General features: G+C 59.5%; 10 protein-coding genes across 10 annotated transcripts; 6 read left to right on the plus strand and 4 right to left on the minus strand.

Moving 5' to 3' along the window:
- Nucleotides 1–65: 65 nt before the first annotated feature.
- On the minus strand, nt 66–1,724 carry PLICBS_006344 (uncharacterized protein; the record flags this gene model as incomplete). The annotated part of the gene is made up of 4 exons (XM_065600925.1): nt 66–215; nt 273–630; nt 689–803; nt 866–1,724. The coding sequence occupies 4 exons, from the start codon at nt 1,722–1,724 to the stop codon at nt 66–68; spliced, it is 1,482 nt and encodes a 493-aa protein (XP_065456997.1).
- Nucleotides 1,725–2,172: 448 nt separating this feature from the next.
- PLICBS_006345 (uncharacterized protein) lies at nt 2,173–2,745 on the minus strand (the record flags this gene model as incomplete). The annotated part of the gene is made up of 1 exon (XM_018320127.1): nt 2,173–2,745. One exon carries the CDS (start codon nt 2,743–2,745, stop codon nt 2,173–2,175), a length of 573 nt encoding a protein of 190 aa, XP_018182601.1.
- Nucleotides 2,746–3,503: 758 nt separating this feature from the next.
- On the plus strand, nt 3,504–4,541 carry PLICBS_006346 (uncharacterized protein; the record flags this gene model as incomplete). The annotated part of the gene is made up of 1 exon (XM_018320128.1): nt 3,504–4,541. One exon carries the CDS (start codon nt 3,504–3,506, stop codon nt 4,539–4,541), a length of 1,038 nt encoding a protein of 345 aa, XP_018182602.1.
- A 1,522-nt stretch (nt 4,542–6,063) lies between these two features.
- Nucleotides 6,064–7,929, plus strand: PLICBS_006347 (uncharacterized protein; the record flags this gene model as incomplete). The annotated part of the gene is made up of 1 exon (XM_018320129.2): nt 6,064–7,929. The coding sequence occupies one exon, from the start codon at nt 6,064–6,066 to the stop codon at nt 7,927–7,929; it is 1,866 nt and encodes a 621-aa protein (XP_018182603.1).
- A 765-nt stretch (nt 7,930–8,694) lies between these two features.
- On the plus strand, nt 8,695–9,516 carry PLICBS_006348 (uncharacterized protein; the record flags this gene model as incomplete). The annotated part of the gene is made up of 1 exon (XM_065600926.1): nt 8,695–9,516. The coding sequence occupies one exon, from the start codon at nt 8,695–8,697 to the stop codon at nt 9,514–9,516; it is 822 nt and encodes a 273-aa protein (XP_065456998.1).
- A 624-nt stretch (nt 9,517–10,140) lies between these two features.
- PLICBS_006349 (uncharacterized protein) lies at nt 10,141–11,330 on the plus strand (the record flags this gene model as incomplete). Its single annotated transcript, XM_018320131.2, has 2 exons — nt 10,141–10,450; nt 10,546–11,330. The coding sequence occupies 2 exons, from the start codon at nt 10,141–10,143 to the stop codon at nt 11,328–11,330; spliced, it is 1,095 nt and encodes a 364-aa protein (XP_018182605.2).
- Nucleotides 11,331–12,041: 711 nt separating this feature from the next.
- Nucleotides 12,042–14,047, minus strand: PLICBS_006350 (uncharacterized protein; the record flags this gene model as incomplete). Its single annotated transcript, XM_018320132.2, has 5 exons — nt 12,042–12,627; nt 12,680–13,030; nt 13,128–13,420; nt 13,473–13,623; nt 13,899–14,047. 5 exons carry the CDS (start codon nt 14,045–14,047, stop codon nt 12,042–12,044), a joined length of 1,530 nt encoding a protein of 509 aa, XP_018182606.2.
- A 4,909-nt stretch (nt 14,048–18,956) lies between these two features.
- On the plus strand, nt 18,957–19,823 carry PLICBS_006351 (uncharacterized protein; the record flags this gene model as incomplete). The annotated part of the gene is made up of 1 exon (XM_018320133.2): nt 18,957–19,823. One exon carries the CDS (start codon nt 18,957–18,959, stop codon nt 19,821–19,823), a length of 867 nt encoding a protein of 288 aa, XP_018182607.2.
- A 1,643-nt stretch (nt 19,824–21,466) lies between these two features.
- PLICBS_006352 (uncharacterized protein) lies at nt 21,467–22,123 on the minus strand (the record flags this gene model as incomplete). The annotated part of the gene is made up of 1 exon (XM_018320134.2): nt 21,467–22,123. One exon carries the CDS (start codon nt 22,121–22,123, stop codon nt 21,467–21,469), a length of 657 nt encoding a protein of 218 aa, XP_018182608.2.
- A 1,718-nt stretch (nt 22,124–23,841) lies between these two features.
- Nucleotides 23,842–26,210, plus strand: PLICBS_006353 (uncharacterized protein; the record flags this gene model as incomplete). The annotated part of the gene is made up of 4 exons (XM_018320136.2): nt 23,842–23,847; nt 23,914–25,043; nt 25,127–25,549; nt 25,679–26,210. The coding sequence occupies 4 exons, from the start codon at nt 23,842–23,844 to the stop codon at nt 26,208–26,210; spliced, it is 2,091 nt and encodes a 696-aa protein (XP_018182610.2).
- Between the last annotated feature and the right edge of the window lie 264 nt (nt 26,211–26,474).

Below are 26,474 nucleotides of genomic sequence, written 5' to 3' on the forward strand. Positions count from 1 at the left end.
ACTCAACAACACAAATCGGCGAACAGCATGTCCGGACCAGCATCTCATGCAGCACCGCCTGAAACTCATCGCAGCTTGAACGGATCATGATCCCCGTACGAGTGCTGCTTCCTTTCGGCGGGCTTCATCTTGGTGACGTCGTAGTAGTCACCTCCGATTTCAGCAGGGGCCCAGGGGCCGAGTCGCCCGCCGTGCTTGGTTTTGTATGATCGGACCTATGACAAGCATCGTTAGCGACAGTCGAGCATCCGTTTGTGACAATGGAGACTCACCTTGTTGGCGAAGATAACCTTCTCCCACTTCTTGACGAGCTCGGCCGTCGTGCCCTCGGCCTCTCGCTCGCCGACCTCCTCGGCGGTGTGCACGTAGCCGGACGCGCCGCCGATGGTGATACCCGCGGCTTCGGCCATGGCCATGACGCGGTACACCCACGAGACGTGGTCCATGAAGTCGTCGCCAGCGATCTCGCCGCGTACCCAGCCCACGCTGATTAGCAGCGAGAGGATGTAGCCGATGTTGGGGATGCTGTTGCCGGCTAGGACCTCACGCCTCTCGAGCTCCTGCAGCGCCGCCAAGGTCATGTAGCCGACGAGGCTGATGAGCTCGGAGCCACGGTCGGGTCGTCGCACACTGCTTGATGGTCAGCGCCTTGCCTCCTCACGAGCGTCTCGGGGATGGTGGGGGCAACTCACTCATGAAGTCGCCGCCGCCGCGGTGGAGGTACAGGGCCATGCCCTCGATCTCGCACCAGATGTCGAGGTAGTGTGACTTGGGCTTGCAGACGGAGGTGAAGTGGACAAACTCTCTAGCATCAGCAGTTGCATGGCAACGAAAGGGAACAGGGAGGACTCTGGGAAATGGGAACCAACAATTTTCTCGAGAACCTCCATGGCGCCGTAGTAGGCAAAGTCATTGTAGACGTGCATGCTGAACTCGTCGGGGTCGCGCTTGAGCGTCTCGAGGAGCCACCAGTCTGCGCGATCCCTGCCTCGCATGGTGGCGACGGGGACGTGGTCGGGGTGAAGCGAGGCAAGCTTGCCAACAGGACCGTGATTATGTTCATCGTGTTCTTGGCCTTTGTCCTTGGCGCCATGGTCTTTATCCTTCGCGCTGTTGTCTTTGGCTTGCGTATCCCCATCCTGGCTCTCTTCGTCGCCATACTCGTCCTCCGACTCCGAATCCTCCTCATGAGACCCCCTGTGGGCATGCAGGCAGACAAAGTCCCAGTCGTCGTTGCCCTCGTCCGGCTTGGGCTCCCAGGGCTTGGCGAGCTCGACCTCGCGGCGCTTCCACGCGGCCACCTTCATCTTGAGGGCCTTCTTGTTGGCCTGGAGCCACAGGTCGTGGGCGGCCCACCACTCGCGGTTGCCGAGCGTCGCGTCGCGGTCGGGCGTCGCGTCGATGGCCATGATCCAGAACGGCGGGATCAGCATCTTGTGCAGGCTGGGGGCCGCCTCGGCGGGCATGATGCGCGGGGGGACGAGCTCGGCATTGGGGCCGAGCGAGATGCGCTGCGGCGTGATGGACTTGCCCTTGCCCTTGTCGGCGGGCGGCTGCTCCTTGGAGGAGTCCTTGGAAGAGGAGGACGCCTTGCTCTTCTTGGGTGCGGGTGCCGAGGGTGCGGCGTTGGCATCGGTGTCGGCGAGCGCGCGCTTCTTGGAGGCCGCCTTGGGTGCGGCCTTGGGTGCGGCCTTGGGTGCGGCCTTGGCTGTCTTGGGAGGCATTGCCGGCTGTGTTTTGCGAGGGGGGATTAGAATCGGCAAGGAAATCTCTGGGGATATTTTCCAAAGCGAATTGGTCGCTAAGGATGGCTACAGAATGAAGTCGAGGATTTTTCCTCTTAATACACCTGTGGTGACGCCCCAACTGGTTACTGTGTGACGCGACGCGACGCGACCCCCTATGACATCGTTACACCAAATACCCTGACGCCAATCTCCAGGGCCCTCGGCGGGACGCTGTCCGACTCGCTGAGACGTCGCCCCGCCGAGCGCGTGCCCCCGGGCGGAACACTGGGTATCAAGACACCAGTTCCAGCAAAATCTCGATGACGGCGATGATGACTTGGATGGAATGGCAAGGACCTGACCATGAAGTCATGCCATGCGTGAGAGAACAACTGAGCCAGCTGACGGAGTCTCTCGAAGCATGGCGGAGGTCAATGCATGTCGATCAGTCACCTCCAGTTTCCTTCACCGGACCGGTGACGACGGCGTACTTTGTGAGAATGATGCCGCTGTGCTCCAGGCGCTCCAGGTGCTGAAGCTGTAGCCTGTAAGCCCCGCTGCTGCCCCTCACCGTCGCCAGCATCTTGATGCCGTCGCCCAGCACGACGGGCATGATGGCCGCCTCTACCGTGTCCATCAGCCCAGCCTCGAGACACGGCCCGGCCAGCATCCCGCCGCCCATGAGCCAGACATCCCCCTCGACGGAGGCTTTGAGTGCGCGCACGGCGTCGAGGCAGCTCGCGCCCGGCACGACGGTGATGTGCGGGTAGTCGGCCTGCTTCATCTCGTCGCTGACGACCACGACGCTCTCCTTGGGCCGGCCGGCGAGTTTGTTCTCCGGCCCGCCGAATGAGAGCATCACCTCGTACGTCTTGCGGCCCATGACGAAGGCGGCGTGCTCAGCGAAGAGGGCGTCGAAGTCGATGCTTGCGTCCTCGACGATCCAGGCGGCCGAGCCGTCGGGGGAGGCGATGAAGCCGTCGAGCGTCGTGGCGACGCCGTATCGCAGGCGGCCCATGTCGCGTCGTGATCAGCTGCCGGGGCGTTATGATGTTGTGATGCGGCACACGGGCATAGGAAAAAAGCAAAAGTGATTGTCGAGTTCAGCGGCTTTTATGGTTCGAGTCTGGTGCGACGTGACGTCCAGCTCGTGGATGACCTTGCGAGCGACTGTTCGATTCACGCTCTTGGCAGAGGGCGTTGCGCAGCAAGGCATCTCTCCTGCAATTTACGCTGGTCAAAGTCATCACCGTGAACTTCCCATCTGGAACGCAGTTCCCGACGCTTTGGGTGCAGCACCGTGCTTCGGGGGCCGCCGACATCACGTCCTGGGACTCCTGGCAATCAAGAAGGTCATTGGAATACCCCCCCTTTCCCTCTGCCACTGCCATCATAAGACAATCTCGCGACACCTGGCCACGCAAGAGCACCAGACGTGAAGTTTCCTGACACGCTCGTCATCACCCAACATGGCGCACGCAGGCAAGCCGGTGCACAGCCTCACAGCCTCCACGGGCAGTCCGCCAGGCGCACCTCGAATCGGTAACCCCATAAGCAGGGCTCGCTATCGGTCCCGCGGCCAGGTGGGGTTTAGCCCGTGCGGCTCGCGCGACCACTGCCGCTTATCCGTCTGACGCGGCGGCTCAGCTCTCGCAAAAGCGTCATCGCCGCCCGGTCGACACGATTATAATTAAGCATCAAACAACCCACCGGAGGAAGGGAATTTCGCTTTGCTTTGCATTGTCGTTTCATCCAGCCGTACAGCAGACTGCACCCATGGCCGACGAGAAGCTTCCGCCGCGCGACGAGGGCGTCCTCTCCGGCAAGGCGGCCGAGGCCCGCGCCCATGGCGGCGCCGGGGCGGCGGCGGCGGGCTCCCGCGCCGCTCCCGCTCCCGTCCCGGCAGACCCGGCTCCGGCATATCAAGAGATTGCGCCGCCCGCCCTCTCACCCGCTCCCTCCGGCAACGGCGTCCCGACCGTCGCCAACCCCTTTAGTTTCCCGTCCAACGCTGAGCTGCCGCCGTACGAGGCCCCTCCCAGTGCAGCTTATGGCGCCGGCTCCTCTTCCTCGTCCGCCGCCGCCGGATCTTCTTCACAGGCAGACCGCCGCCCTATCGCTCTCCCCCAGGCGGTTCCCGACCCGGCCTCACCGTTCGTCGCCGCCTACGCACCCATCCTCCTCTCCCATGGCGTCACCGAGGGCACCTGGCGCTCCTTTCTCGAAACCATGTCGGCCTTCCTCACGGCCAAGGTCTCGGATCGCGCCATCAGCCACGCCGGCGACATGGCCAAGCACATGAGCGAGGCGCCCAAGAGTTTCGGCAAGGGCGTCGCCACACACGTCCGCTCCGTCGGCAAGGACATCGCCGGCAACGCCAAGCGCGGCAACATCATCGGCGCCGCCTTCGGTGCCATCGGCGGCCTCATCTCCATCCCTGTGGCTACGGCCCTGAGTGCTGCCGGCACCGCCATTTCGCTGCCAGGCTCCGCCATAGGGGCCATAACTAAGCGCCCGCAGACGCCGTTTGAGCGCGCCACGGCCTACGCCATGGTCGCCAACAAGAAGTGGCTGCATGCGCGAGGGCTGCAGGCCCAGCTGGTCGAGACCACCGGCCTTGCGCAATATCTTAACGTCTCGCTTGACGCCCTGCTGGGAATGGCGAGAGCCGCCAAAAGAGATGACGCAGAGAGTCAGCTCAAGGCTCTGGAAGGGCACATTGCGGCCCTGGATGTGAGGGCTGATGCGGCGCTGAGCCTGGCGCCAAATACGCTATGGCTGGTCTTGGTCCCCCTCGGCAAGGAAGCCACTTGAAAACCTTTGACAGATTTACGGATGCAAACATGAATCATACGATACCACACTCATTCTCTGTGTCAATGATGCCATGCCAGTGATCTGTCGAATAGGAGCCTACGATTGAAACATGTAGCCATCGTGACTTGCAACACGGACCGAGCGACGACAAGGCCTATGCAATGCGTACCACATGAGAGCCACGTTCAGGGCAGCTTCAACAACGCGAGCTCCCTCTTACCTCGTGCCTTTCACCCGTCTGGTGGCGCTCTCTGGAACGTCGGCAGTTGGTGGTGGATAGAGAAGTCATGCGGGCGGTTGAACGAAGCATTCTATGTTGCAGGGACTCGCTGCAACGGGACTCCGCGGGACCGAGATCACATCATCAGCGACAGGAAGGTTTACAGCATTAGTTTTATAGACGCGCTCTTTGGATTCATCAATAGCACAAGTGCCTGGGTTGTTGAATATATTCCAGCGCATGAACGTTGAAGAACAACAAGATGCCGCGAAGGTAAACATGGTGGAAGCAGCAGCAGCGCTGCCAGTCGCGGGACGAGGCAAGATGGCGATTATCGGCCCCACGACTCGTTCTCCGCAGCAACTTCGAGTCGAACCGCGTCAACGCTTCCCAAGCGAGCATCCTAATCAGCCAGCACCACCACTGCCGCCAAGTGGGTAGCGACCCCGGGCCCAGCATCCAGGTTGAAGCCAAAAGCTGGGGTAGAGGCGCTATTTCTCCGCTCGGTTTCCCCGGGTGCGGGGCGAAACATGCCAGCCGGCATCGTGGATTCGTGGGCGCCGTCATCCGGAGAAATGGCCCATGGCCTCTACCGGCCGGGCTGGCGTGATGGGGGTTCGCCAAAGGATCGCGGCCGATGCTGGAGCACATGTGCCGCACTCGCTTCCCGTGAAGCAGTTCTCCCGGGCCGATTAAGAAGTGATTTGGTGATTTCTTGGAAACGCCACGATTCCACGAGGTGAGTGAACGGCCCACCACCGGTGCCCATTTGATGCATGTGGTTTCGTTTTCCTCGGCTTCAGGCGGTTAGAATCAGCAACGGCGCACCCGAAGTACTGTGCGGCTTGAGTTCGCCAACCTCATCGTGCTCCTAGATCGCTGAAGAGGCAACGATATAGTCATGCTTAAAATTAATCGGGTTTACTTTGACACGCCATTCTTGTCGGCACTCTTGCCTCCCTGCCCCTAGTATACGAATCATCCAAGCCGGCTAATGGTCAATGGCTCTGGTGATCTCCCGCTGTCCATCATACTAGTGTGGCCTGACGAGTTGCTCTTTCCCCAACCCCGCGCAGCAACAGAAGCTAGTTCGGCCGTGGAGAGTCGGACCGATGATGAAAGCTTGCCCGGCTCTGCCATTGTCAAGCGTCGGCAAACGTTTGTTGTTGTTTGCGACATGATCTTCGGCTTCTCTTGTTTCGCCGGCTATAAGATGGACGTGCCGGTCCTCAACGCTGTTTGTCGCAGTTCTTCCAGGTCACCAGTTCGCTCAACTTGGCGCAGGCAATACATACAGAGATGGCACGGCTCACATTTCTAGGCCAGCTGTTGCTCGCCTCTCTCGCCACGGCCCAGCAGGTATACATACCTGCAGAGGGTCCATCGCCACGGCCACAGTGCAAATGCCCTGACAAGAGCAAGCCAAAGTATTCCTTCACACCATTCAGCTTCACTTTGACCGAGACTGTGCGGTACGCGACATCGGTGCCCGCCCCGACCAGTACTACCACCTATGCGGCGCCCCGCGAAGCTCTCGTCACGTTGGTTCCGTCACTGTCCTATTCGACGTGGGGGAAATGGACCCCCAACGATACGGCCACGGCGACGGACACGAATGACCCGTACGGCCAGGCCGCATGGACGGCTCTCTGGAAGCATGCCAACCCGCCAAACTTCACAGAGACGGCCGTTTACAGCACGACCGTGTCGCCGACGCCTGTCCCAAGTTCGGAGCTCGTGCTACCCCCGGCCGATTACTTTGGCCCGACGGACTGCTACACCTTCCCCAGGGGCTTCGAGTTCGGCGTCGCCAGCTCGGCATCGCAGATCGAAGGCGCGACGGCGGAGGAGGGCAAGTCTCCGTCGCTCATGGACATTCTGGTCCGGGACGACCGCCCCAAGTCATACGTAACCAACGAGTTCTACTACTACTACAAACAAGACATTGAGCGTGTCGCAGCCATGGGCGTTAAGTACTTCTCCTTCAGCATCGCCTGGACACGCATCCTGCCGTTTGCGCTGCCCGGCACGCCTGTGAACAAGGAGGGGATCGACCATTACGACGACGTCATCAACTTCATCCTGGAAAAGGGCATGGTCCCAGTCGTCACTCTTCTGCACTTCGACACTCCGCTGCAGTTCTATGGAAGCAACCTCACCACCGCCGCTGATAAGACCAAGCTCGGCTATGTCAACGGCGGGTACCAAAACGAGACGTTCCAGGACGCCTTTGTGAACTACGCCAAGGTTGCCATGACGCACTACGCCGACCGGGTGCCCATCTGGTATACGTTCAACGAGCCGCTGTTGTACTCGTACGATGCGCGCTCCGTCGATTCGGTAATTCGGTCGCACGCCCGCACGTACCGCTTCTACAAGGAGGAGCTCAAGGGCGAGGGGAAAGTCGCGCTCAAGTTCAACAACAACTTTGGCGTGCCGCGTGATCCCCACAGCGCGGCGGACGTGGAGGCCGCCAACCACTTTAATTCGATCCAGCTCGGCACCTTCTGCGATCCCATCTTCCTCGGCAAAGACTACCCAGACTCGTTCAAGAAGACGTTCCCAGACTATGTGCCTCTGTCAAAGGAGGACCTCGAGTATATTGGCGGGCAGGTCGATTTCCTGGGCATCGACCCATACACGGCGACCGTCATTACGCCGCCCGTGCCTGGCGAACAGGGTAGCATCCTCGACTGTGCGCGGAATGAGAGCTCACTGCTCCGGCCGTACTGCGTCAACCAAACCACGGTCAACGTGTACGGCTGGGACATTGGCTACCGCTCGCAGTCGTACGTCTACACGACGCCGACCTACCTGCGGAGCTACCTCAACTACCTGTACAACACATGGCGGAAGCCCGTGTCTATCACCGAGTTCGGGTACCCCGTGTACAGCGAGCGGGAGCGCGCCCTGTCGGACCAGCTCTTTGACACGCCCCGCAGCCAATATTACCTGAGTTTCCTGTCCGAGACGCTCAAGGCGATCCGCGAAGACGGCGTCGAGGTTGCGGGTGCGTACCTGTGGAGCTTTGCGGACAACTGGGAGTTTGGGGACGCCGAGTCGCAATTTGGCGTGCAGACGGTCAACCAGACGACGCAGGTCCGCAATTACAAGAAGTCGTTTTTCGATGTAGTCGACTTCATGAAGGCTCGGATGATTGAATGAGATGTTTTGCGCACGGAAACTGTCTGTACCAGGTTAGACATGGCAACACTGCTCGTGGCTTGCATTTCAAGCCATCGGTGCATGTGGTATCTTATTACCAGACTACGTCAAGTCTGGCCCTTCGCTGGCAACCGGGGTCTGTTCCAATGCTCCATGTCTGTTTCAGCGGCGTAGCAAATGTTCAGGTCGAGTCAAAACATTTGGGAAGCAAGGCTCGCTTCGCCACAGACCGGCCACGCGTTAGTGCGCTCGCATGCTCGGAAACATGTTCATTCCAAATACCCAAGGCGCGGTCTCGGTATTCAGCGAACGGAGCCGTCAGGTAACCAACACAGCCGTGATTTCGATGGAGCCAGCACGCGAGCTGAAGGCTCTCCAAGGCGCACTTCTAGCTTGATCCGGACAAGGGCCGGGGTATGGTGGACACGCTCCCGCACCTTGCAGCCCTAACTCCATATCACCTGGGCGAACGTCATACACGACCCTGTACTCCTGCAACGGCTTTCACTTGACCTTGTATCCGGCATACTGTTTTCTGAGGATATTAGTATCGTCGTCACCGCTCCGCCACCGCACGCACCGCCGTCGGGCACCTGCCATGCCACGGCATCGCCAGCCAAGGTTTTAATCATGGGCTTCCTACTTTAAGGTTGTTCCCTTCTTCTCCCGCGATTCCGCTGTCGAAATCACAAGCTACCCGTCCTCGTTCCCCACCGTTTCCCGCATCAATCCCGACCAACATCCCCCTCACTCCAACTTCGAATCATGGAATCCTGGGACAATGAATCTACATTGCCACCACCCTACGAAGACGGTTCAACATCACAAGATGCTGCCCGCACGACGGCGCGACCGGAAACGCTCTTCATCGCTCAGCGCTTCATCCACGCCGGCAGCCCGGATGGCCCGGCGGTGTACGAGCTGTCCCACCACATCGACTACGTGACCAACACCGACCACAAAGTGGTGATGCAAAAGGTCACCCGCTCCTTGCGCGACTCGACCGGCACGCCCTCGATCCGCACGCGCCTGCGTCCCATGTACGACCTCACGCACCGCACGATCGCCGAGCTGCCCAACTATTCCTTCCAGGCCGAGGCCCAGTCGCGCTTGGCGCCGCCACACATGGGTATACTACGCGTCGGCCATAGCATCAGAAGCAGCGGGAGGCGACGCTACCACATCCTGCGGACCCAGTGGGGAGACGACAATCGCTTGCAGAAGAGCGGCGACGTGCTGTTCGAAGTCAGCCAGACGCGGAGCACGGACAAGGCCAGCGTTCTGTGGGAGTGGTCCGACGGCAAGGGCGGCATGCTCGCCCGCGAGTTGCTCGGCGATGATGGCGTTCTGAGCCTGGCTGTGACGGCTGAGATGAGCTGTCGCAGGAGAGATGCCCTGGCCGCAGCGTGGGTGATGCGCATATGGTGGGAGGTCGCCGAGAGCGCCCCGACGAGAGAAGGTCTACGCAGTAGAGGTATGCCGGCTGCTCCATGTTGCCATCACATGGATCGATCTAACAGCTCCCAGCGAAGCGGATCATGTCCACTACAAACCCGGACATCAAGAACATACGGCGGCAAGTATTGAGCTGTTTCTTGGGCGGACAATGAGACCCAAGGCTAAGTCTAGCGCAGGAAGGGGCTGTATAGTTTCTGACGACGGCACTGCCGCTCCAGGACAGACTACACGTGGGTACTCATCTTGCTCAAACAGCGTGTGCACCACCGTTTAGTGTGCGGCCCATGCATGGCCGAAGGCTGATGTGAAAGGGGCCACTGCAGCGCTCCTAGATCGAAGCGCCCACATGACTACCGATACCCCCATCGACACGTCGCGCAGAGGGCGAGCGGTCACGCTGCACGGCACGTCGTTGGCTGCATCAAGATAAGGGAGCCCGCCACGGCTCTCGGACCAGACTCTTCTGCGTGCTGATACCTGGCGACACGCACGCCACCACCTGGATATAGTTACAGTATCCTTCAGCTTTGAACCGTGCAGCGAAATAAGGTTAACACAGCTTGTTTCGTCTGCTGTTCAATGCGGGGTGAGATGGTCCGTGTTGGTCCTGGACAAGTTTCACTGATCACGGGCGGCCTTGGCGAAGTCGCCAACATACGAGCTGAGATAGGATTCGGATTGACGCGACTCCGCCGTGGCCGACAGCTGAACTGAGCCTCTGGCCGCGAAACCCAACTACTGCAGCAAGTCACGATGGCATCCCCCCGCGAGTACGTCAACGACCCACGGTTCACCAGGATCTTTGACCTGCCGCCGGATGCGACTCGCGGACGCTCCAAGCCGTTCAGAATTGCGTACGCCGACTACGGCTACCGGAATGAAGCCTTGCCTGAGCAGGATAATGTTCTCCTCTTCTTCGGGTCGCTGATGGGGTCGCGTCTCATCCACATCGCCAAGGATGAGCTCGCAAAAGTGCACAAAGTTCGGGTGATCAACCCGGATAGACCCGGCATCGGGGGCACGGATGCCGCAGATGCGGAGCACAGAATGGGCTTGTGGCTAGGTAAGCTCGTTCAATGCGGCGAAGAGCCGTATCGCTCTGCGGAAGACCCCGCATTGCGGTGGTTTGTGCTGTGGCTGATGCTGAATTCGAAATAGACGCTATTCCGGCGCTTCTGGACCATCTCGGGATCAAGCATATCTCTGTGGCGTGCCATAGCTGTGGTGTCATCTACGCCTTGGACCTGATGCTTCATCACCCCGAGCTTCTTCACCCTGAAAGACCATACCTCGCCATCGGTGCCCCCTGGATCTTACCCGTGCATACGGGTTCAACAGCCCTCCGTGCTGCGCAGTCTCTCCCGGCAGGAATTATTGGTCAGACAGACAAGATGGCCAGGCTCATCAACAACCACGTCGGACCGCTTGTTGGCACCTCTATTGGTCTCATTCTGGGCCTCGTCGCTAAGCTCTCACCACCCTCGCACCATGTCAGCGAGAACGCCTCTGGTGAGGCTTCATTTGAGGACCAGATATGGCCGGCGATCGTCGAGCGCATGTACGCGGAGGGAGTGCGAGGTATCGCAGATGACGCTGTGCTGGTGATGCAGAAGCATGGCGGCAAGGTGGGGTGGAGCAACTGGGGTGACTACGACACCCTCGTGCCGCGGCTGGCTGAAGTTCTGCGCGCAGCAGGCAGACGGCTAAAGGTTGATGTCTTCTACGCCGAGAACGACCATCTAATTGGCAGCGAGAATTCCAAGGGTCGGCGCTGGTTTGATGACTGCTGGGGTGTACCTCAGGGCAGCGACATCATCAGTTTTCATTGCATGACAGTCAATCGTGCAGACCACGATGAGATATGGAGTATGAGATTCGACGCCATATATTCAGTATTCAGAGCACTCGATCAGCAGGTTGAGAGCCCGCAAATTCATGGATGAGAGAAGCAGCAATTGGAATTAAGCAGGACGAATAACACACCTGTACCCTCGAACGATCGCACACGCAATCAGTCGAACCAGACACCAGACTGCTCTCCACTCAAGGCATTATACATCGAGACAAGACAACAACCTGAAAGTCAAATTGCATAGTTGCATTAGCTACCGTGGCCTTTTGACAACTCGAAAGTGCAGCTCTCTATACTTTCCTCAAACGTTGCGGCGATCACGGCTATCATGGCTACCTTAGCCCTTGTCGCCCCTATCCCAGACTCTACCGCCATTGCCCGAGACACAGCCTCGGAGCAGGGTACTGCTCAACCCCTGCTAAGAAACCTATTGAGCAAGACGAGAGAACAGCACTGATACGCGTATAGTGCTTGAGATATGGCTCGTACTTCTGCAGGCCCACGACGTAACATTCATGTTGCACGATGGAATGCCGGGGAAGAGGGGAGAAACCTGAGGCTTCGAGGCCGACCCGCGCCGAGTTCCATCACCAATCTTGGGCTGGTATCTCGTGGGAAATATTTTGGAATCCAGATAGTGTTCGTCCATGTATCCGTAAACACGAAGATTCAACATCGACCGTGTCTTGCTGTCGCTCACTACGCATGGCCTGTTATGGGCAGTATCTTAGCGATCTAAATGAGAACTGCCACGGCGAATAATGAGGGACGAAACGTCTTGGAAGGATATATTCAGTAGCGACTAATTGAGCTCCGAACTGTCAAACTCGTGCGTATAGTCGCCAAGCATGGCAGTGTACTCAAACTTATCCGCCAGATTCTCTGCCATTGCAGACTTTGGGTCAGACAGCGCCAGGTCCAAGTCCACTGGAAAAGGCGCCCTGATGCGCTCTGGCATCTCGCTGAGCTTCTTCCTCTCGAGATCCTGCAGGATATGCCGTGCCATTTGGCTCGAGATGTCGCCGTTGCGCAACGACATGGCCAGCAAGGCTTTGGCGACGGCCTCAGTCACGCGCCACGAGCGGCGCAGCCTCTCGTACCCGTACACACAGAGGAGGAAATACGAAAACCAACCCTCCTCCTTGGAGTCGTGGAGCAGGGCGTTGGCCACGTATATCAGAGCGGTGTGCCAGAGGATCGTGTAGGTCGAAGACTTATAGTTGAGGCGGAAATGGAGGGTCAGACGCTTCAGCTGCTCCACAGAGGCATTGCACACGGCTGCAGGCGAGCTGGCGGTGCTTGTAAAGGTTCGTAGACGGCGTTTCGCGGCGGTACTCGTTTGGACACACGGGCGGAAGAGCTCGAGAACGGCTGCGTGGAACCAAAGACTGGACGAGTCAGCAGCTTGCCTCAGTTCAGCTCTCAAATGGCGTTCCTCACTGTAAAATCTGCACATGGTGAGGCCTATTCTCGCCGCGAAGTAGGTGAGACGGGAGACCATTGCTCCAGGCCAACAACTCCCGGAACTTATACTCCGCGAAACGTAGCGCCGTGTGGTCGTCAAAAAAGGCGGGGCTTGGATCCGAGTGGTAAACAAGGGTGATCTCGTGCACGATGCGCCAGAAATGGCACAGGTGTGCAAAGGTCTTGCCCATGAAAGACGGCAGCGGCAGGGTTTGGGCCATGTCGGGGTCTGCTTGCTCGCCGGAGCGGTCTCCTCCCGGGATTGGTAGGTTCGGCGGTCTCTTCGGGCAGTTGAGTCCGGGTTGGTGGTAGAAAAGCGACATCAGCCTACATGTAGTACGAATGTCAGTATTCGAATCTGAAAGGGAGTAGAGGTTACTGGTGCACTTGCGTGATCCAGTTGAACAAACCCCACGCTGCATACAGGCGAGCCCGAGACTCCTCGACCGTAAGCCCCTCTATGGGATACGTCGTGCTGGTATCATCGGTATCGCAGTCGATCAGTCCCATTCGATTCCCCATGTGCAATGCGTGGGCGAGGTACTGCAAGACTTTGTGGTCCCGGCCATGGCCAAGAAACCCTAGACTGAGAAACTGCGCCGCGGCAATGTTGACGACGTTATCATTGCCGAGCTCCTCGTTCCACATTCGTTCAGCCTCTGAACAAAAGCTCATGGCAAACTTATTGGTCCTGGGGTCCATGACGGTGTACATTTGCTACCCAGTGGCATTAGCGGGAGTAGAGGGAGTGTGGGTGGAGTGAACGTACGGAGGCCCAGTAAAGAAGAGCGTTTACAAGTAAGGGAGAACAATATCCATTCTCGCCCTTTGTCAGGTGAGAGATGAAGAGTTCGGGGTCAAAATGCCCCAGCAAGGGGTGGTCGGTCTGAAGATACAGCGATATACATCGTGCCGCAGTGCTGTTATCAATGTCTACATTCGTCCAGTGACGAATCTCTAGGTTTTGGAGACGAGCATCGCAGAGGTCTGGAGTATAGGTGCCAGCCGCCCGGGGGGGTGACACTGTGTCGTCTGCTGTGGGAGGCTGCTGCGGGAGGTGGTTTTGTCTTGATCGAGGGTTTCGCGAGGGTCCTTGTTCGGCGGGCGATGCTCTTCCATGGGCTCTCGTGTTATTCTGGGGTATTTTGTGCAACCTGAAACCTTGGCCGATGGGAGCAGTGCAAGGTCGACTTACGGCCTAGGGGCCATGTCATCATCTTTGGCGGCAGTCGTGAGGCCGCGGTATGGCTCCCTCATGAAAGACCCCGGGTCGAACGGTTCCAGAGTGGGATAGGCGACGGGATTTTGCACCTCGAGTTCAAGCGTCTTGAACGGGGCACCCATCACGGTAGTGGCAGAGGGCTGGTCTGACGCGCGCTCGTGACGACCCAGGCCACCACGGACAACTGATAGAATCTTGGACGCGTCGCGTTCCCCTCTGAGCGAGCTCAATAGTCGCACCGACTCTGCACCTGGAAGGACATTCAATATCTCAATGACCTCGGCCACCGTCGCGTCTGGCGAGTCCGACGAGGGTTCGTGTCGGTACGCGCATCGTGTTGTCTGGTCGTGGCACTGCGTGCAGGTCGGTCGACGGCCGTCACACTGCATACGCGAGGTCAGTCTCGCGCACTTCGCAAAGCAATCCGCATCAAGTACCCTGATCTTGCGCCGGCGACAGGAGTTGCACGCCACGGCGACCCCGACGCGGCGTCTCTTGGGCTCCAACGGCTCGGGCGAGCGCCGTTCCGGCACACGACTACCCGCCGCGGCAGGTCTGAGGGGGAGATATCGTCGCTCCATGCTCGTGTTCAACGTCGATAGGTTGTAGCCGTGTCGATGCGGCATTCACGTCTCCCCGCGCCTTCATCTTTGCGCAGTGGATGAAAAGACACATCCTGGAAGACCGTGGCCAGGGGACCGTATGTACCAGTCTGTCCTCTGCACAGCCAGTCTGGGCAGCACAGCTGCAGCCAACACGGGCCCCTGGAGGATTCTCCAGGAGCAGTGTGGCGACCTGGCCGTTGATCGTCCATATTTGTGTGGAATTGTGGATGCGTATTATGAGGTGGTGTGCAGCGGAGAGACAGGCGACAGGGTGCTACAGCGAATGGGTTGCATGACGCGGTCGCCGGGAACCACGGTGGGCAAGCATGACAAGTTCTGGGTAAGGCATATTGATGCAATTTCTCCATCATTTCCCATGCTCAAGGAGCAAAAGGGCTAATCAACGGTTGAATTCAGGTGTGCCTGACGTTCGTACTCTGTAAGTACTCGGTTCAAGTAGTTCGGGCCTGATCCGGCAGAGACACTGACTTTCGTATTGACGCCAGTCACGGCGGAAAGCCAGGGGCCGATGACATCATTGCACGCCGCAGGCGCTCGCCGGGACCCCTGGGGAATTTGAAGGGGTTTGATGGCGGCCGAAGGAGCGACGAAGGTAAAATGCACTGGCTACCATCGTCAATGGCTGGGTTCCCGGGGGCATACCCAGAAAGCTGTGGTCTGCACGCTCTGTTATTTCATGTTGTGGCCACGTCTCGCCAGGGGCATTGTTTTCCGGGAGCTGACGCAAACACCTTGGGTCTCTAACCCGTCGTATTGGGCTTTTGAGACCAATCCAACGTACATCGTCTAGCATCGAATCGACATGCAAAACAAATCAGGGTGTAAGTGGTGTGGGATGCTTTGACCCTCCAGTCCCCACGGCCCACGGCCACATGCAGTTTGGTCTCACAGCGGGCCGTCTTCTTGCCAAGGGGCTTCGTTGCTCTGTACCGACCAGGGCATCCGACCCAGCACAATCATCAGCGAGCGTCCTCGGGCCAGAGCTCTACGGGGCGTGGCCATGTACCGGTACATCGATATACACTTTCTGCGGTGGGCGGTTAAAGGGTCGCAAGGGGGGCTCCAGTCAGGCGTCTCGGAGACGGCTCCGTGGTGTGCAACCAATGGAACCTCCCGGAGGTGCTCCGTGACAGGTAGCCAATGGCAAAGGGGGGGAGACCATCCTGTCGTGGGGGAGACAACGCAGAACTGGAGGCGCAATCTTTGTCGCTGCTCCCAGCCACACGGAGACCCGCAGTGACGCACCGCGAGACAAGACACCTCACCTTGGCCTTTTTCCATTGGGGAACAGGCAACGTCCTGCCTGAGCTTGTTTCCTCGGATGTCTAGAAAGGATCGCCCGTCAAGTACGGAATATCCCTTGTTTGCCTGTAGCATGCATAAAGCCTCTTATTACTGCCGGTTGCGGACAGCAGGCGGCTCGACGTCAGGTCGAGCATGCGGACACTGGGTCCAGAGTCCAGACCACCCCTGAACAGGCCGACAGCAGTGCAGGGAGGGCCTGCTGGCATGGGTTGACCACCAACTGCACTCTCGACGCCAGGCGTGGGATGTCTGCGGATGGTGCTGCCCTCGGCCGAGGATCAAGACTGTCTGAACAGTGTGGTGTCTCGGCTATCTGGTCACTTCAAAGGGGGCTTTGGTCCTGTCTCGCTCATGTTATACTCGTTCATGTCGTCGTGCCTGCCCGCGGGGGGCTCCCCCAACCACACCGAAGGGCTCACGCCAACTACGTCAGCGTCAATCGCCATTGAGGGTGAGCATTGCCATCGAACAGCAGCGGCGCGCGGACTTGGTACATGTCCTTGACCCGCCCTCGTTTGGCGCGAGTGAACTGGGGCCTCGCGGTGTGTTGGTCTGGCGACTTCTGAGCACAGCACGCCCCCCATGCAATCACGCGCCTTTGCCAAGCAACGGTCGTTCTAGCACATGCGAAGGCTGCCACGGGGGCGTTTTCTCATGCAAGCATCCTTGTAGAGAGCGCAGAGAGATTCAAACAAACTCTGCGGGCACGAAAACGCAACACTAGCCTACCATCCAGGATCATGCGAGAGAGTCGTCCAGCATGCCACAGGCGCCAGGCTATTTCCAGCATCCCGCTCCTTGAAAACAGAGTGCCCTGCATTCCGCGAGTAGCTTGAGCCAGGGGCTAAGTAAACGGATGTGGTATCAGGGAGTGGAGGTTTTCCAGACGCTTCCCAAAGCTTCGAGGTGGCGAAGCCCCCACCGGCGCAATCATCATTCATAGTGCAGCGGCTATGCCTAGCACGGTTGAAAGTTTAGTAGGGTAAGGACGGAGATCAAGATGCAGCGATGGCGAAGACTGGACGCAACAAAGAGCCTGAAGCCGTCCGCTGTTCCCAACACGCAGCTCCGTCCCCTGTGGTCCCTTTCCAGCTCCGCTTGCAAACACTGGCTTCAATAAGAAGTGGCATGGTAACCCATGACAGTCGTATGCTGCCACATCAGCTGCATCACCCCGGCTTCTTTTCTGTTCGTGTAGGCCGTGTGTCGCAGCGCGTCGCAGGGCCCAGTTTGCGCTCTGGCAAGCCAAGATGCATGTGTCGCTAGAGTGTCGAGCCGTGATGCAGCACCACCCAGCTACCGCGACGGAACACGAATGGCCAACCTGGCAGCAGCCACAGCGCTTCAAATCATAAGCATCGTGACATACCAGGCTAGTACCGGCGCTGACAGACCTCTCAAGGAGAAGAGGGTCACCCGTGGCACAGAACTACCTCCGCCTCAATCACGCGCCCGTGCGTCTGGTGCAAGGAGAATCGCAGCCGTGGAGGAGGCCGATGCGTCTGCGGAGAACGACGTCGTTGGTCATGGTAAATGAAATGTTCTGCGGAATGAAGTTAGTTTGCCCGAAGTAAGTCAGCGATTTCGTGCTGACCTGCGAAGCCCCGTGGGGTTACACGTAACCCGCCCCCTGCCCCCTTTTCCATCAATGATTCCAGGGGACGGGAAAGGGAGAGGTCCAGCTCCTCTGAGCGCAAAATATCCAAGGGCCGTTAATGTGCGCAGTTGAACGAGGTGAGATCATTTGCTTAGATTCTCTAGACACAGATAGAAAGTGTTGTAGGGGCCGGGATTTGCTTGGGGGTTTGATTGGACTTTGAGTGCAATGGGTCAGATCCTGACTGGAGGCAGCTACGCATCCCCGGACAAGAGTCAGCCTCAAGGTCCGGATGGATGTCTGCACCTTCGCCAATTCCTGTGTTACCCCAAGAACATGCCCTCGTCGATGCACTGTGGTCTCGAACGAGCCTGTACAGTCTGGTCCATCACGTCTGTCGTAGAGGACATGCCACGAGCCTCCCGATGGCACTGCAGCGCCAGTCTAGATGCTCTTCAGCCAGAACAGCCAGCCACTCGGCCTGTCCCTGCCCTCGTCCTGGAACCATCACGGCACAGCGCAAGGGGGTCGGGTCACTTGACAGAACTTTCCGCGCGTGGGGGCCCAGCGTGGCTGTGAAGGGACGATTCTGGACGCTCAATCAGTAGAGGTATCAGAAGGGCATGCAAAGCAACCTTCACCGCGGCGCGCTGTCCAATCCCATGAGCTCAGACGTTCGCGTCAATCCGGTGCGGTGTTTCCATATTCCAGTATCAGCAAAGGGGCGGCGTTGGCATATTGGGGTTCCCGCATCACCCAAGATTGCATGTGAGGGGCCTCGCCTGGAAGCAATATGCTTCAAGACACACATCTGGTTTTGAAAGACAAGCACTGAGAGCATTCAAGTCAATTTTCCTTCGTTTCTTTTTCGGGTTGGCGATTGGGTCAACTATCTCCGTACCCCGTAGGTACCTGGTGATGGTGCTGCTCGCCTCTGGCGGAGCAAGTGGTCCGGTGGCGCTTCGAACCTGTGTTGTCTGCCCCATATCCCTCACTAGCAAACGTATCGTCGTTGGTGCTCCACCGCGTCGCCGGCGGCGCAGCGCCGAGGTGCCCATCTCCCCGGAGCTTCTTCCGTATGGGCCGACCTGTCAACCGCAACCTTCATAGAATTTTGGTTGGCGGGTTCCGATCGTTGCCAATCTCGTCTCGAGCTTGCACCAGGTTCTCCCACACTCCGTCCTCCCCCCTCTTAAAGTACTGGATAAGCGGTCCTAGGCGCTCTCGTCGACTACCTTGCACTGTGCCGCCCAGATCGCGTCTAAATGGGTTGGTAGCGCTCCGCAGACTCAGCACGACCTTTAAGAGTCCCCAGCGACACATACGTCACCGGCTGGCCAGCTCGGGTTCTTTCCCCGCCTGCATGTGGCCTTATTCGACTGCGAGTCGCTGTGTATAAAGAGTCTTCCGGCTGATTATCCCCCCGTCGTACGTTTGACGCCGACTCGATGTGCTTATTGTTTCCCAAAGCTGAGCCTACTTGACCTAGCACAAAAGCCCGGTATGAACTCCACGCTTATGGTATCAAGCAATGCTTTCGAAGTACGAGCCTTCCGTGGCGAGAAATCGACCGCATCCAACCAGCTTGGCGGCCAGTGGGGCAGGACATATTCGTTGGAGAATGGTTTAATGAAGGAGCAGGAGAGCCTTCCACCGTCTACGGCCATGTTTGAGGGGGATGACTTCTCCTTGAAGTGCATAGATGGGACTATGGCCGACTTTGACGCTGGCAGGCTTGATACGTGCATGGACGGGCGAGGCAACGGCATGAACGGCATGCCAGTATCCGATTCCTTTTACACTCAAACAGCCGGCTCGTCTCTCAGCAATCCGTCGCCAGGCAGCATCGACGGCAGCCTGCAAGGAGAGATGGCCGTCGACACCGGCCCATCCTCCGAATCTCCCTCGCCGAAGACCAAATCGACCACAGTCAAGAAGCGTGGCCGCCCCCGGAAGACCCAGCCGGCGGCTAACGCCGCGACAATATCGAGGGTGGACACCAAGACCAACACGAAATCCAGGCGCCGCACCAGCACCAGAAGCGAACCCGACGCTTCGGGCTCCGAAGGCCTGAAAGCATTACGCGTCCGCGAAAAGAACCGTATCGCCGCCGACAAATGCCGCTCGCGGAGGCGGCAGGAGGAAGACAAGCTCAAGTCCAAACACGAGGATCTCGAGCAGGAGCATCGCAGGCTATCGGGGGCGCTGTCGGAGCTAATGGCGGAGACGTATGTCCTCAAGAACATGTTGATGGAGCATGGCAGCTGCGACTGCCGGCTGATACAGGACTATTTGAAGGAGTCGGCGTCAGAATGGGTGGCCAAAAAGCTAAAATCGTCAACCTCGCCAGTCGACGCGAGCCCATCTTGATGATGGAACTGGAACTACATTGGGGCGCCTTTACGGAGTTGACGCGGTCACGAGATTGCGATCTGACTAGATGTTCCGGGTGGGCTGATTCCGTCTGCTCAAGTCGCCCTTCATGGCTGGTCCATAATTGGGGGCGGCGGTTCCCCTCGTCCATCTCGTCAAGGGCGAGACGAGGAAGCGTGGACTTTGAGCTACGTTGCAGGCGACTGTATTTCGAAGCCAAGCCGCGTACTTTGTACAAGAAATCTTTCCGACAATGGGTGTCGAGACGCACGAAGCTTGGTTACAGAGCTTGTCCCGTTCCATGGGATTATGCAGTCGTGTCAGCGTTGTGCTGCCTGCTGAGCCGAGTCCGTTCAACGATTCGGTGCAACTCGGCGGGCAGCGGGCGGCATCCACCCGGACCAATGTCTTGACATCCGTCCTGCAAGACATGCCAACGTCACGTCTCAGACTCGTGCGGTCGCACGGCATTGGGTTGGCGAGTGGGGCGAGTGATGGTGTTGCGCTCGCGCATGCCAATCCTCCGGCCTGTGTGGTGCTGTTGAATCTTGATGATCTTGCCATCGGCGGCGAATCTCTTATGCTGGACGAGGTCAAGGGCTGGATATGCGCACCGCTGTATCCCACAACGCTCCAAGCTTAAGCTGCGTCCTAACATGAACCCTTCCCCTGTCACTCGCATCGAGGACTGGGCGTTGCGACACTGAGCAGGGCTGGAGACTTCAAACCGGTCTTGGTAATGGGGCGCCTGGCAAGCGAGGGAAGCCGCGTGCTCAAGAGGGGCTTTCCTTGACGCCCCCTACTGCCGAGTCCCTCCCCACCCAAGTGCTGTTCTAGTTACAGTTCATGTTGAGTTGCGGCTCCGGGGGTAGGATACGAGTAGGGTGGACTTCAAGGGGCTCGCTCTCACACTTTTTTACAGTGGGTCGCGGCCAGGAGATACAAATACCAAGATGACCTGTTGCCGGACTTCTCAACTGCTTAGGGGTCGCTCATGTAGTTCGCGGTGGCATCCCCCCGCCCGGCAGGCGATACGTTCGGTCCGTGTCGGGGATAGATTTTCTCCCCTGCGTCTGCTCGCTTCGCAGCTGGCATTCGGCCCGCTCTGGGTCGATTTGACCGGCGCAGACTGGAGACAGGCGAAGCGGCGCTGCTATTGCTTCGCCCGGCCCGTGCCACGACGAGCGAATCGACCGGGGCAAGACGGTGGATCGCCGGGGTTCATCGTTTTAGGCAAACCAGTTTGTCCTCGTAGCTGACGCGAGCCCATCCTGCCACGCACAGTGCGACTCGTCCTCGGGCAGCAGGGCCGCCGCGGCGATCTGCGTGGACAAACAACAGCCTCCATATCTCCGGCTCGCTACGCTGGGCAGACGTCTACACCCACAATGCCACATCCGACCCAAACCAAGGAGAAGGCGCCGCGAGTTTCAGCTGCGGCTCCGCGTGACAATCAATGATACCAGGGCGAGGTCACCCTTGGTGGAGCCTTGGTTCCCGATTGTCATCTAGCTCCTCACCATCTTGCACTCGATCCAGCCAGTCCGGTGCCCCGGAGCGCCTCCGAAGGATGTGTGTCGAAGGCGATGTCGTAATTGCGGCTAGCCTGCCCATCGAGCCTGCCCTGCGGCTGCGGCCTGCTAACCTGAAACCCTTTTGGAGGAGCCATTCGCGATGCGGTCGATGGCCAAGCCACCAATGGCGCTCTCAACGATGTGCCTCCCTTGCTTGCGATCTTCCCCCTTGCTAACGAGCGCATCCACCGCTGCCGCACCCACGGCGGCCGTGACGGCGCGCGTTGACCGGTTCGGGTTGTGCCGCGCCCGAACCGCCTCAAACAAGCCCGCCGCTGCCGCGGCCGTTGCCGCCTCGGCAAAAGGATTCCCGCCGGGCCTCCCGGTGCTGGAGTATCGGCGACGAAGTTCAGGGTGGTGTAAATGCTCGCGATGGTGATAGTCGTCGAGCCCCTCGCGCACGTCCACCGACCTTGATCTTCGCGGCCGCGCTTCCGGGTCCTGGTTGTACGTGAAGCGCCTCTCCTCGCCGCGGGCTGTACTGTTTCTACCTCGACGGCCGTAATGTTCTCGGTGGGTGCCGCGCTCGGGGCGACGCTCCAGGAGCACGGATTTGGCGATATCTCGGGCCTCGTGGACGTAGCCTTGCTCGAGAGCACGGGAAAACCTGTCGCCCCTGTGCCGCGACCGCGATGACGGGCGGCGGCGTTCATAGCCGAGGGCATCATGAGGGTCGTGATGGTCGTAAGGGTCGTTATAGAAGTATTCGTGGCGGCGAGACATGGCGGTCGTGACACGGACCCCTTGTGCTTGTATGGCGCGGACTGGTACGCGGTGGACTCGACCTGTCAATGCAAAGCCAATTCGCAACGCTGATGATGCTATCAAAAAAATCCCGGACAGTGCAAACATCCCTTGCCACGGGCCCCTCCTCCAGAGCCTCAGGCGGACGGGTTTACATACGCTACAAAGGCCGTGAAGCTGAGAGAAGACGAGATCCTGGGCCTCGATCTGCCGTCGCCACAACGGCAAGTCGTCCGACGATGTGTAGTTGCGTCTGTCCGCGTGCCCGCCCCTGCAGCCCCGGCAGAGGCGCAAGACACGCTCGACACGGCCTTGTCGCACCGACAACCAGTGTACTCGTACTTGGCAGCCAGGGCGGGCCATCGCTCCGTTCATGCGCCATGACGTACGAGTCGCTGTCACGGCCGACGCCGTTGCCACGGGTGGTCATCCAGCGGGGCGCGGTGCGGCACAGGCAGGGCGCCCCAACACGTCACAACGACGACATCGAGGGCATGTCGCCACAGCTTGTGGTGGGAGGCGCGTCGGGACGGTGTCTGGCTGTGAACGCCGACTGGGTGCGGGGTCACCTCCTATCTAAACTCTTTGCAGTAATGTCGCTGATCCGGCCAGGGCTCACAAGACGCGGCATGGCATCGGCAACCTTGCGTGCTCGAGGAGATTTTTTTTTTCTCGAGCACCGATGCAGCTGGTGCAATTTGCAACTTCCGCATGTGCCAGCCATGGGGGCGAATAAGCAGACCCGGGCTCACGTCCCCGGCCACGCGCAGGGCAACACCGGCTGGGGCTGCTGCACACCTTTCCCACCTGAGCGAAGAGACTGGAACTGACTGCACTCCGCGGGTCCCCTTGAATGGCAAGCAAATGGGCATCCACCAGAAGCAGGTTTTCTTGAATTCCTTTGTGCGTGCTGCTCTCCGCGGAAAAGAAAAGGAGAGAGCACGTTGGGTCCCTTGGGTCCCACCTCGCGCCGGCATCTTGATCACAGAAGCCCATGTCTCTCTGCCGCATTGTCACTCAGACATATGCATGCCTGCCCACCAAAGGCGACCTTGCAACGCCCCGCGGTACCGGGACTTTGCAGTACCAGCAGTCGACCCTCTTGCTGGCCCCAGAGTTCAGCCAGAAACCGGCACCGGGCTTCCTTGGAGGGAACCAGGGACCACCACGAGTTCAAACGCACGAGGTCGAACCAATCACTGTACGTCGCACTGAGCATTCACTCGCCCCTCGGCGAGTTCTGTTGGCGCAAGGTATTTCTAGTCAACCGGGCCTTTGCCTTTTGGTGGCAGAGTGTGCTGCGTCCGTGTCATGTCGACGAGGCAAACGGAAGCCCGTGACCTCACTCCCACTCGCCTCATATCGCGTCACGTCAAAACACAGCAAACAATTACCCTCTTCACCCGACCGCTCCTCCACCGCATGGACGTGAAACTCCGACGCTTTCCATTGCGCAGTTGACCCGTTCCCGAGGAGGGAGTAAGGCAAAAGCAAAAGCAACATGCCCCGACGACACCAGGTTCGAATGGCCTGCCAGCGCTGCAGGAGGAAACGGGCCAAGGTGAGTGAGTGTCTATGCCTGGGATGTGGCCCCGGTCTTCTCCCTCTGGCGGCGACGCATTCTTTCGTGCCCCAGTCTCTGCGACACCCCGTCGGAGTCTTCTCCGGGCCGCCCTTTCGCCGTTCGCACCATCAGGATGGCCGTGCCCCACGCGTCCACTGTTGTAGCCATGACTGCTGCACATGCTGACCACTTCCGACCACCTTAGTGCGATGGCGAGGATCCCTGCGAAAGGTGCAAGGAGGCCGGCCTGGAGTGCGTCTTCGACCACTCCCGGCGGGAGTCCAAGGACGACCTGCGCGCCGAGATTGAGCGGTTGCGGCGCACCAACGAGCGCAGCGATGCGCTGCTTGATGCCCTCTCCTCCATGGACGACGCCGACACGTACCACATGGTGGCACAGGGCCTCATGGACGGCGCCGTCTCGCGCCAGTCCATCTACAACGACCTGCCCGGCCACCTGAGGCTCGTGGGTATGCCCGGCGCCGTACCGGCCGCCGTTGTCGCCTCGTCGCTCCGTCGCAACTCACAGCCCACCTCTTCCGCTGGTGCCTCCAGCACCGAGACCCGGCCGACGACGTGTCCGCATTGTCGCAGCGCGCTGCCGGCTACGTCGTCGGTCGCCGACAGCGACGAGTGTTCTGGAAGGACCAGCGACCGCCATCCGTCGGCTGACCCCCAGTCCGAGACCAACTGGCTCACAACCCCCGGCTCCGGTGCCGGTTCTATCCCCTCGCTGCCGTCTGTATCCGGGGACGAAAAGCTGCCACCCGCCTCCGTCAACTGGACACGCACCGGGTGGCCCTTGGCCAAGATCAAGGAGCACCTCGACTCGCTCCTGACGTGGGACTACCTGCCATTCTGCCTCCTCTGCAAGGACCCCTTTCTGCAGAGCTTCGCGAGCGGGGACGGGCGTTACTGCTCTCCGGCACTTGTCAACTCACTCCTCGCCCTTTCAACACGGATCGCGCACGTGGACGAGCACCGGCGCCCCCGTTCACAACAGCACCAGCAGGAGCAGCAGGATCACCTCGTCAACGCCGACGGCGGGTCCCCCACCTCCGGCTGGTCCGACAGTCAGGCATTGTTCGACGAGGCTGAGGCCCTAGTGAGCAGCCGAGGGCAGCCAGGCAGCCTCCCGGACATCCAAGCCCTGGGCATGCTGGCCCTGTATCAAGTCAGCTGCGGTCGCGAGGCCGAGGCGAGGGAGCTTGCCGAGGCGTTCGCGAGCGCGATCACGGAATTGTGCCTCCGCGAACCGCTCCCCACAGACAAGCCAGACAGTCAGTACGCTCTAGTACGCGCGACGACGTACTGCGGGGCCATCTCGCTCGTCCGGTATGATATCGCACTGCTTGCCCCCTTCTGCCTTGTACTGCATTTGCGGTGCTGACTGCGGGGGACCTCTTGGTTCCGCATAGGATACTCAAACTCTTAACAGCCCAGCCTTCTGGAATGCACACCACGATGATGCAGGACGATGGTGTCGCTCTTGATCAGCCGCCCTGCGCCTACGGGGCCCACGAGCCACCCGTTCTCTCGGGCGAATCACGTCAGTGGCACGAGTCCGAGCAGGATCGCATGAACCACCGAGCATGGTGGGCTGACGGCGACGACATAGGTACACTGGCGGGCGAGCACCGGTCTCAGCTCAGCAGCCTGCAGCTCATCCCGGCTAAGATCTTCCAGCTCACCGAATGGGTGTATAAGCTTCTCGCGTCGCCTCAAACAGCCGCGGGCGACGAGGTGGTGCTTGTATACCACCGGTGTCTTGACTGGTACGAGAGCTTCTTCGCGATGCTCAAAACGGACGGGAGCAACTCGCCGTTTGTGCTATTCATCCAGTAAGGGACCCTCTCAGGATCCGTGAAGCTGCGGTACCCACGTGCCCATATCTTGCACATGGGGCCATTCGCGTCGGCACGGCGGTGCAGTCCAACGTAGTCCACGTCCTTGGCTAATCGTCTGCACAGCATGTACTATCAGTTCTGCCTGCTCTCCATTTGTAGGCCCTATGTGAGCATGCCCCTCGAGGGACTCAACGCGCATCCGCGCGAAATTTGCTTGCAGACGGCGCAGTCGATCCTCGGGCTCGCGCAGTCGTACGCCGGCGTCTTCGGTCTGCACCGGGTGTCTCCGCTGGTGCCATACTTTGTGTGCGCGGCGGGACTGCTGAGCCTCGCTGTCGAAGAGGCCGGACACGGCGTGCTTGGGGCCGTGCCCATGCCTCATGGCGTTGACCCCCGCGCGGGGGCCGTGGGCAAGACGGCCAAGTCGCCGGAGGACGCGATTAAGAAGGAGCCTGGTGACGATGCGATGGACGTGGACACGCACCATCACCCTAGGCCGAGGGGCGACCGGCACGACCGGCGACTGGCCCAGCCATCCCACGTCAACATGCCGGCGGTGGCGCACGCGCGGCTTCTGCTATCCGAGATGAGCGCCGTGCACCCTGCCGCCACCCTCGCGGAGGGCATGCTTCACAGGGCACCCGGCAGTAACTAAAGTGAAACGTCGATCTGCATATGGACACGAAGCGATGCACGTTTTCCCGTGCAAGGACAGTCGACAAGAAAAGCCAACATGGATGGAGTACTCGGGCGGCGGCCCAAGTGGCAGGGCAGCGCTCCTTTTTTTTTCCTTTACCCCTCTGCCAAGGTTGTATCGTTGCATGGCTATGACGATGATGATGATGATGATTACGTTCAAAAAATGCAAGCAAGGCGCGTGGCAGGTAACACGGCGCGGGCGATCTGGATATCGGGTCTG

This window comes from Purpureocillium lilacinum (assembly GCF_023168085.1).
Source record: "Purpureocillium lilacinum CBS 284.36 DNA, scaffold_4, whole genome shotgun sequence".
Classification (NCBI taxonomy): Eukaryota; Fungi; Ascomycota; class Sordariomycetes; order Hypocreales; family Ophiocordycipitaceae; genus Purpureocillium; species Purpureocillium lilacinum.